This window comes from Megalops cyprinoides, chromosome 3 (assembly GCF_013368585.1).
Source record: "Megalops cyprinoides isolate fMegCyp1 chromosome 3, fMegCyp1.pri, whole genome shotgun sequence".
Classification (NCBI taxonomy): Eukaryota; Metazoa; Chordata; class Actinopteri; order Elopiformes; family Megalopidae; genus Megalops; species Megalops cyprinoides.
The window spans coordinates 54850469-54860468 of record NC_050585.1 but is presented as its reverse complement, the minus strand read 5'-3'; the positions used below and the strand labels follow the sequence as shown (position 1 = coordinate 54860468).

Genomic DNA, 10000 nt, shown 5'->3' with positions numbered 1-10000 from the left:
TGTCTCGATTAATCAGCCTGACAGCGGATCTCTCTGTCTCGATTAATCAGCCTGACAGTGGATCTCTCTGTCTCGATTAATCAGCCTGACAGCGGATCTCTCTGTCTTGATTAATCAGCCTGACAGCGGATCTCTCTGTCTCGATTAATCAGCCTGACAGCGGATCTCTCTGTCTCGATTAATCAGCCTGACAGCGGATCTCTCTGTCTCGATTAATCAGCCTGACAGTGGATCTCTCTGTCTCGATTAATCAGTCTGACTGCAGATCCCTCTGTCTGGTTTCAGGGCTTAGAGCGGAATCTGCTGTTTGTCCCTCAGGAGGAAGTGGTGAGTGTCATCACTGCTGTAGAGCGAGCAGTGCCACCTGCTGGTCACTCACCGACACTGCAAGCTGCTGCAGTCACATCCTGAAGATCCCTGTTTGAACAGGAGCAGCTTCAGACCCTCAGCCTGAGCCTGATCTGGCCAGCAGACGCCTTTCCTGCTCACTCTGTCAGAGCTCTCCGTAGGACTGTCCCCCCACAAACACAAAACCCTTTCCAAAGATTTAAAAAATCTCAACATTCCAGGTGGAAACTTAAAATATTTTGTGTAAATGTCAAATAAATTCAGTGTCTGTATATTTTGATGTAAACCGTGTTAACCCTGATGTACTGATTTGGTCACATGCTCCTGCATGTGCCCAGTGTGTGTGTAATAGGTGACTCTCATGGGGAAGGCAGGCTTGGAGTGAATGTCTGTTCCCCACCGTCTGTGCCCCTGCTGGGCTGCACCTCTGTGCCCCTGCTGGGCTGCACCTCTGTGCCCCTGCTGGGCTGCACCTCTGTGTCCCTGCTGGGCTGCACCTCTGTGCCCCTGCTGGGCTGCACCTCTGTGCCCCTGCTGGGCTGCACCTCTGTGTCCCTGCTGGGCTGCACCTCTGTGCCCCTGCTGGGCTGCACCTCTGTGCCCCTGCTGGGCTGGTCACTGTAGATAAGAGCAGCATGTAGCTTCCCTGAACACTCTGCCTGGGCTCCGTGCTGTAACCAGGTAACCATGCGTACAAGCAAGATCTCACAATGGAGCTGTGTGTAACTAAAGAACCAAGAACACACAGAACTTACAGATGCGTTTCCTGCTCCAGTGTGTCAACCCTTTCGCGCGTACGGTCAAACCGGTGTGATTAGCCCTTTCGCGCGTACGGTCAAACCGGTGTGATTAGCCCTTTCGCGCGTACGGTCAAACCGGTGTGATTAGCCCTTTCGCGCGTACGGTCAAACCGGTGTGATTAGCCCTTTCACGCATACGGTCAAGCCGATGTGATTAGCCCTTTCGCGCATATGGTCAAACTGGTGTGATTAGCCCTTTTGCGCGTACAGTCAAACTGGTGTGATTAGCCCTTTTGCGCGTACAGTCAAACTGGTGTGATTAGCCCTTTTGCGCGTACAGTCAAACTGGTGTGATTAGCCCTTTCGCACGTACAGTCAAACCGGTGTGATTAGCCCTTTCGCGCATACAGTCAAACTGGTGTGATTAGCCCTTTCGTGCATACAGTCAAACTGTTGTGATTACCCCTCGCGCACGTATGGTCAAACTGGTGTGATTAGCCCTTTCGCACGTACAGTCAAACCGGTGTGATTAGAACACTAGATTGGAAAAATTCTAGCTAACATTAGCTTTGAGGAAACAGATTTAACATTTAAAAGTATAGCAAATGCAGCAGTGAAAAGCTTAATAATGACAATGAGAAGCTTAATAACGCTAATGAAAACATAATGGATCATGTAGCATAATACGCGCACTACATAGCACAGAATACGTCACGTGCAGAAGGGTTGATTGTGACCCTGAGTGAGTCTGTCTGGGCTCTGTGCTGTCCCATCATGGCGCCTGGCATTGGCTGCATCTGATGTTAATGGATGCTGTTGAAAGCCCAGAGGTGTGCATCTGGATGTGTTCTTCACATCACATACATACCAGCAGGTTCTTGACAGTTATCCGAAGAGTGAAATGGCTATTTTCAGTGTTGGGTGAAATGTTGAGTAGGATAACTTTCCAACAGCCATGCCACCCTGGAGCCGTCTCCTGCCTCTCGGCTGAAGCACAGGGTCTCTGTGTTAGGAGCCTTCTCCTGCCTCTCGGCTGAAGCACAGGGTCTCTGTGTTAGGAGCCTTCTCCTGCCTCTCGGCTGAAGCCCTGGGTCTCTGTGTTAGGAGCCTTCTCCTGCCTCTCGGCTGAAGCACAAGGTCTCTGTGTTAGGAGCCTTCTCCTGCCTCTTGGCTGAAGCACAGGGTCTCTGTGTTAGGAGCCTTCTCCTGCCTCTCGGCTGAAGCACAGGGTCTCTGTGTTAGGAGCCTTCTCCTGCCTCTCGGCTGAAGCACAGGGTCTCTGTGTTTGGATAGTACTTAAATCCTCTCCTGCCTAAGTGAAACTGAAGGGGCATCAGGCTGCTGCTGGAAGTGACCAGTAGGGGGCAGTCTTCCATTTGGACCAAGCAGACACACGAATGGCCCAATACAGCGTAGAGTCTGTCTTCCAGATGAAAGGAGACCAGGCCTTCATTCACCGCGGCTTCTCTGCGTCCTGCCTGAAGGCTGCTCTTCAGCAACACCCCAAACCTTGAAATGCACCAGAATTCATGAAACATGTGACACAAATGGAGCTCATCAGACTCGTACCGATTTCCAGCACCGCGGGGCTTAATGTAAAAACGCACTGCAGCAGATCTGAAACGGCAGTAAGCCCGCGTCTCCCCCACTGACAACTTTCCCTTCATTACACCAGAATAATCTAAAGGTCATAAGCAGGTGAGCACACCCGAAACTCCTGGTTTTTCTGTAACTGAAAGTAGGCAAACATTCAGTCATTAGGAAATTAATTCATGTTTATTTGACAAAAAAACACCAACTGCTGTTTCAAAGCGCACCCAATGATAAAATTGCACAATCGCTGTGAATGTGTCCGCATTACCCAGTGTGTTGCTGTATTGGGTCATGATGGAAATCAGGTCATGAAATCCTGCATGCTAAAACCTGTCAGTCACATGATTCAGAAACAAAATCCAATTCCTCTGGCCAAATTCTGATGTTGCAAAAGACTGCAATAGTTCAGCTGTAGGCCGTGTAACTGCACACATACTCCTAATCCCATTATGCAAAGCTCGGTACACATCTTCTCTGGATTCTCAGAGATGTGTTCAATTCATATTTTTAGGTCAATGAGACAATTTGCAGTGCGCACACAGCATCTCACTTAACTACTGACCTCATAATGTACAAATCACACACACAACCCTATCTAACCCTAACCCTAACCCTAACCCTCACTTACCGTTAGACCAAACAATGACAAATCAGATGTCCAGGAACTGTTATCACTGTGCCAAACTAATCCAGTACAAAATGTATGGTTTCTATGGTAATGTATTATATTGGTAAACAATAACAAAGCATCAGCAAACATCTGTAACAGCAAAGCATGAAATTTAGCTTGCTGGATACTAGTTCGGCCCTCTGGCACACGTTATTTGAGGTGTGGAGGTGGAACATGGCGGCTGTCTGGCAGGTGTTTCTCTGGATTCCTCCTGGGCTGGAGAAGGAAGAGGGCCGTTTCTGCAGCACACTTCCTGCTCAGAGGTCACGTGGTTTGGCTGACTTGTTTGATTACCTGGTGTTGTTTTTTACTTAAAAAACTCAATTCATCATTGTAAAGCAAAACAATAAAACTTAGCTCGAATATTTCCCTGACAAGGGAAAAATGATCTTCACCATACATTATAACTTCAGCTGTTTATTTTTTACAACATTGATTTTGAAATAAAAGTGGTAAACTAATTAACTAATTGACTGATTCACACCAAACACCATAGACATCTTTCAGATGTTTAATTTTTAGATGAAGTAATACAGCCACCATAATCAAATGAAATTGCAGCTTCTGCAAATGTGCATACTGTACAGCTACAGATAAAGTTAATATTTGCCATTATATGCAACATTTTAAAAATGTTGGTTATCTCACCACATGGCCATTTTAACTCACAACTTTAAAAACGTATGAGAGGGTCATGTCAAGGTTTGCCCCGTTCACAAACCATTACTGCCCGGATTGTTGAGCCATAGACTGCAATAAAAACAAGCACAACACTGAAAAAGGAAAAAATAAGACTGTGTGAAATTACTTAAAATGTACATGCATCATTTGGAATAAAATCATATTACCGTGACTTTCCGAACACGAGCATGTGTGGAAGAGGGCTGTAATGGGGGCGGCTCGCTGTAATGAGCAGGAGTGAGAGACGCGGCGGCGGAGGGTAACAGGTTGACAGGCGCGCATTCCTTTCCGCAGCAGCAGTGACGCGCAGCGCAGCAGCGCGACTCCACCCAGCCCTGCGAGCCGAACATGGCGTTCGCGTCCACCCTCTGAACCGCAGCTCGGCCGTTTGCGGGCACGATCAGCCATGAAAACAACTTTAAGCAGTTTATCGATACAGCTGTAGATTAGAAGAGAGTTTTACAACAGAGGCATGGCAGTGTAATTTTATACTCAGTTTTTACAGGAGGTGTAACTTAGCTAGCTAGCTAGTTGGCTAGCTGGCTGCTACGCTAGCTGCGCGTTGGCAAACTCCGCCGCGCCAGGGAGCAGCGCTGACTGGGAGAGAGTTGTGAAGTAAGTATGGACACGATGCGAGCAAACTTTTTAAACTCTGTCCCTGTGCTGTTACGCCATTCTGACACCTAACTGTCTGTCTGTAAGGTGTTGTGGACATTGAAGCGGCAGTGTGATCTGTCCGGGAGAGCTGTGCTCGCTTTGCGCTGAAAGTGCGATCGGACGCGGAAGATGGCCCAGTCGCCGGTGGCGGTGCAGGTTCCAGGCATGCAGGTAAGCAGAAGGCCTCAAACCTATAATCTACTGCGCTAGCTGGCTCAAACCTATAATCTACTGCGCTGGCTGCCTCAAATCTATAATCTACTGCGCTGGCTGCCGCATCGGAGCACCGGGGCTGCGCAGGCGCTCAGCGCCGGTACACAGCCGGGGTAAGGGGCTGCTTTCTATCGGCAGTTACACGAAATTCATGGTTTATTTATATGTAGTCAGAAATCACCAAGGCAGCTGAATCTTGCTTCTTATGATGGTTTTTGTAACTTTAGCTTGCTAGCCAAAGCTAATGTGGAGCCAAGTTAGCTGTCGGTGTGGCAAAGGACGTCTGTCACTTCGCCTGGTAAATAGCTTTATCTGGCTGGCTGGCTGGCTAGGAAGTTCAGATATTTATGTTTTAGATAGTTAGCTAGCTAGCTTGCTGCCAGAATTGTTTGACTGTCTCTAGCCTGCGCGGCTACCTAAATGGCAAAGAAAAATATACTAGGTTATGTATAAGAATAAATTGGCTATAATGCGATGCGATTCGCTAACGTCAGAATGAGTTAGCTAGTTAGTTTAGTCTTGGTTAGGTGTATCACCCAGCCGGTTGAAATTGCGATGGGTGTTTCTGAAGTATTTCTTACGGCTACATTGTGTGATTAGTTTCATGTAAAGGTGTAGTTTCTAGCTAACATTAGAACACCGAGCGGTATTGTGGGGTCCTTTAATATGTCGACGTAAATATGTTTAATTTGACTTATATTTAAGATAAGCTATAACATGACGGTTAAAGGTGACATGACCCAAACATGGCTGTTTTTGTCCGCGTTCTCGGTGATTGTGTTGCCTTCCAGTGGGATGAGGGTTATTAAAGAATATTATTAAAGTTTTACATACTCCCCCTCCCCCCCCCCCCCCCCCCCCCCGTAGGGTCTCTCTCCGAGGGTGTCTGCGGTAAATCACTGCTCGGTGAAGGCATGACATGTCGCGATAGGTGTGTCGGGCGTAGCGACCCATCGTAAAAGCACTTTTGTCCCGAATCACTTCCTGTTGACGTCATCCTGGGCATTTTCGGTACTCTTGGTTTCCAACTGCAGGGCTTCGAGTTTGGCTGAACACACTGTCATCATTGTGTGTGTTGCGCACTACAACCCGACACATTTGAGAAATGCCGTGGAATTAGTCAGACATGCCGGCTAAAAAACATTTGATGTTTGTTGTGTTGGGCGTCTCGCCTGTACTGCGCAGCGCAGCAGCGGCTGCTTCAGGCTGTCCGGAGCAGCGAGGCTCCGGGGCTGTGGCGCACAGGTGGGCAGCCCTGATGCTGCAGTTCCGCAGACGCTTCGCACCTTTATTCTGTCCGAGCAGCTGATCATATAATTTTACTGACAGTTACGCTAAATTAATGCAGGTGACTGTGCATTCGGCGTAAAGTGAAGCACCTCTAGCCCTCAGATTTAATTCAGCATAATAATTGACCCAATTATGTAATTAAGAGCTTGGATGGAACCAAAAAAGCATAAAACACCAGTACCACAGTGCCACCACCTGCTGTAAGGAGTCAGATATCATGGTTTACCTTCTCTGGGGGGGATAAGGTGTGCTTCCCCTTTGGAAACCAGGCCTCCCCAGCGTCCTGCTGGTGGACATGCGAGCTAATCTGTGCCGTTTATCATTTCTGAAGAAGGAGAACAACCAGTGGGTCAGTACAGTGCAAAATACTGAACTTCTGTTCTTACTGTAAATGTATTTTCTGACATTTATCAGTAACTGAGTGGTAATATCATGTTTGATGTGAAATTTAGCAGTAAAGCAGTGGGTCTGCTGTTCTCCTCTCACACACTCACAGTAATGCTGCTCAGGGGTTTATGAGTCTATAGTTTAATTTCTGTAATCATGTTACCAAGTGTCTTGCAAGTGTGTGATAGCGTGTGTGTGTGTGTGCGTGTGTGAGTGTGTGTGCATGTGTGAGAGCATGTTTGTGTGTGTGTGTGTGCGTGTGTGTGTGTTTTTGTGTGAGAGCGTGTGTGTGTGACAGCGTGTGTGAGTGTGTGTGTTGTGTGACAGCGTGTGTGTGTGTTTTTGTGTGGTTGGCTTGTTTTGACTAGTGAAAGTTGTTCAGTAAGACCACTATGCAGAAATGATCAAAAGCATTTGGTCCTAAAGACTAAAACGTTTGGTCTTTTCTGGGTAAGTGTGGTGTGAGAGCGGCCATGTGGCCCCTCCAGCAGGGAGCCGTGTGGCTCTGTGGAGGAAGGCACTCCTGGGCCAGAGCCATGGGGCACAGCCAGGCCTCCAGCTGCTGCCAGGAGACATGGCGGCAGTTTGAAAGGGACAGATCTGTGCAGATTGGTAGTTTAGACTGGTTGGGTTTGCAGTAATTACATCCCAGGAGTGGGACATTTGCCACATCCATTACAGAAACCTGTTTAATGCTGTGGGGTAAGTGGCATGAACCAGTCGCTGGAGGTACTCCGCAATGCACTGGAGAATTCTACTGTTGACAGCAACTGTGTCAGTCAGTGAGGAGGTCAGTAGAGCGTCTAACCATCGTGGAGTCCATGTTATTGTAGCTATTCCTGCTGATTTGATGAAATATGTTTCCACACTGGCTGCTTGCATGGTATCTCATCCAAACGCAGGCAGAGAGCTTTCCTAAGTGAAAGCTGATTGGATGATTGAGAAAGCTCTAGCCACTGTTCCGGTCATACACAATTCTGCTCCTGATGGGAAACTCCACAGAAGCATGGCTTGGAAAAAGATGCATGAAATGTGGTGCCGACAGCTGTGTGCCGGCTTTGGATGTATAGAAATGACAGATACTCTTCAGGATTTGAGCACAGCGTAGCTCCTGAAGAAAGTTTTAGGGTGTTGTGTGTTTTGCCCTGCAGGTTCACCTGGTATCAGTGGGCTGTGTGCTTATGGGCCGATACCAGGTGTGATCGTTTTTTTTGTTTGCTTATTTTTCAGATGCGTTACCAATATTTTCTCATTCTCTCTGCATATTGCCAGATATTTTTCTTCCTCAACATTTTGTATTGTCTTTAATATTTTATTCGCACAAGTCGTTTTGTACAGGTGCAGAGGTTCAGGCAACAGTGAACACAGGGCTGAATTACAGCTGTTTCAGCTGACAGATCTCAGTGAAAATGCAGCCCCAGACAGCTGCTCCACAGGTCTTCTCTCAGAAACATCAGTCATTAAATGCTGGGGCTTACAGCAGGACGCAGGGTTCTGCGGGTTCCTTTTAAACTCTGCACTCTTTAATGCAAACCGTTTCATTTTCCCCGGCTGAGGGAGCACAGTGTGGCTCTTTCAGAGTGGCTGCCAGCTTGCTGAGGGTACAGCTCTCCTCATTGGCTGTTAGCCTCGGCCCCAGAGGAGGGGGGCAGAGGGGGGCAGCTGCAGATGGGCTTTGCGGTTGTGTAACAGCTGGATGGCTCTGCTGGGCTCAGCCAACACCCCGTGGGATTGAGGGAAGTTTTCCAGGAGAGCGAGTGGCACCCGCAGTTCTGGCCACGCTGAACTTGGACTGATAGTTACTTTCTGAACGTGGCCCTGCCTCTCCCTGATGGCTCCGCCCCCAGGCAGCTCCGTCGCTCTGCACTGAAGAGCTGACCAACCTCAACCCTCTGCGTTTCCTCCTGGGGTCCAAAGTCTGAGCCCGTCCCGAGTGGCAGCATTGCTGAACGTTGGACCCAATGCCTGGCTGAGCTGGCGTCAAAGGTCATCTTCCTGGGAGACTAACTGTGTATTCTGGCAAGAGTGACAGGGACTACACCATTATGGAGCAAACTGGCTGCTGTCTAACCTCAGATGAGAAACTCCTGAGAAGTGCTGTTACGTTTTCTGCAGTGTAGAGTGGCTGGCAGTATGATCTGGGCTGTGTCCCTGTGCAAGTCAGCTGCCTGCTGCCTGCACCCTTAGAAGTGAGCTCCCTTATAAGGCAGCATCCTAACGGAAAAGGAACCTCAAAAGGCAACAAAATCGGGACACACTTTGAAGGCAGGATGACGTCATAGATCGTTCACATCCCTGGAGAGAAAGTTAGTTTAACGTTTGTGTAACTAAATAACTAGCCACTAGATCAGTTACTGTTTTCAATTTAATCAGATTATCATGTTAAGTATTTCAGTAGCTGTAAAGACTTCACCTTTGTTCGATGGACAACCAAACTACCGCTACGTTAGCTAGATAGCTAGCTTGTTCTATTGGAAAGTAATGTGATTACTAGCAAGCTAGCTAGCTAGTTCACGGAAAGCTCACAGAGGCTTAAAAACATTACATACATTATTTTGGTATTAAATAATTACAATGTATTTTTTTTAGAAATACTCCAACAAATTATTGATTTCACTGTATACGGACATTTATAAAGAGCTCCTCTGCTACCACTGCATCTACCGCTGTGGTGTTTTCAGCCGCCATTAATTTAACGGAAGTTGACAAGCTTGAGGTAATCGCAAAGACTTATGGGATACCCTACCTGGTGAAGGATACATCGGATGCTGCCTTCAAATTTAACCGAAACAAGGCACCTTAGAAGGGCACATTTTATGATGACTTCAGTTTGAGACATGCCTATGAAGGGCAAGCGTGCAAAATTGTGAAAATAGTGAAAATGCTCCATTCAGTGCTGCCTTCTGAGGGAGCTGACTTGGTATTGGGACACAGCCCTGGTGTGACCACATCCATCATGCATGAAGATAACGGAGGTGGCGGACATTGCGCTTTGCTGTGTCAGTAACTGTGGGCTCGTTTTACACTGAACTGTGACGCTGGCAGCGTATAGCCACGCTGCCCCTGTTATTCTGACTGACCTGCGCGCTGACCTGCGCGCTGACCTGCACGCTGACCTCCACGCTTACCTCCACGCTGACCTGCACGCTGACCTGCACGCTGACCTGCGCGCTGACCTGCGCGCTGACCTGCACGCTGACCTGCGCGCTGACCTGCGCGCTGACCTGCACGCTGACCTGCACGCTGACCTCCACGCTGACCTGCACGCTGACCTACACGCTGACCTGCCGGCTTACCTGCACGCTGACCTGCACGCTGACCTGCACGCTGACCTCCACGCTGACCTGCACGCTGACCTACACGCTGACCTGCCGGCTTACCTGCACGCTGACCTGCACGCTGACCTACACGCTGACCTGCA

At 48.4% G+C, this 10000-nt stretch overlaps 2 protein-coding genes across 3 annotated transcripts in view; both read left to right on the top strand.

The window, feature by feature from the left end:
- LOC118775415 (interleukin-13 receptor subunit alpha-2-like) overlaps positions 1 to 564 on the top strand; it is a 10440-nt gene extending 9876 nt beyond the window's left edge. The window contains exon 10 of one of the 2 annotated variants that reach the window (XM_036525323.1): positions 319 to 564. In XM_036525323.1, coding sequence (XP_036381216.1) covers positions 319 to 411 — 93 coding nt within the window. In that variant the 3' untranslated portion in view covers positions 412 to 564. Of the gene's footprint in view, positions 1 to 285 lie in introns of both variants that reach the window. The other variant, XM_036525322.1, reaches the window with a different exon arrangement.
- A 3802-nt stretch (positions 565 to 4366) lies between these two features.
- Positions 4367 to 10000, top strand: part of stk26 (serine/threonine protein kinase 26) — a 20317-nt gene continuing 14683 nt past the window's right edge. Inside the window, exons 1-2 of the mRNA XM_036524418.1 lie at positions 4367 to 4647; positions 4735 to 4860. Of these exons, the coding sequence (XP_036380311.1) occupies positions 4819 to 4860 (42 nt within the window). The 5' untranslated portion in view covers positions 4367 to 4647; positions 4735 to 4818. The remainder of the gene's footprint in view (positions 4648 to 4734; positions 4861 to 10000) is intronic.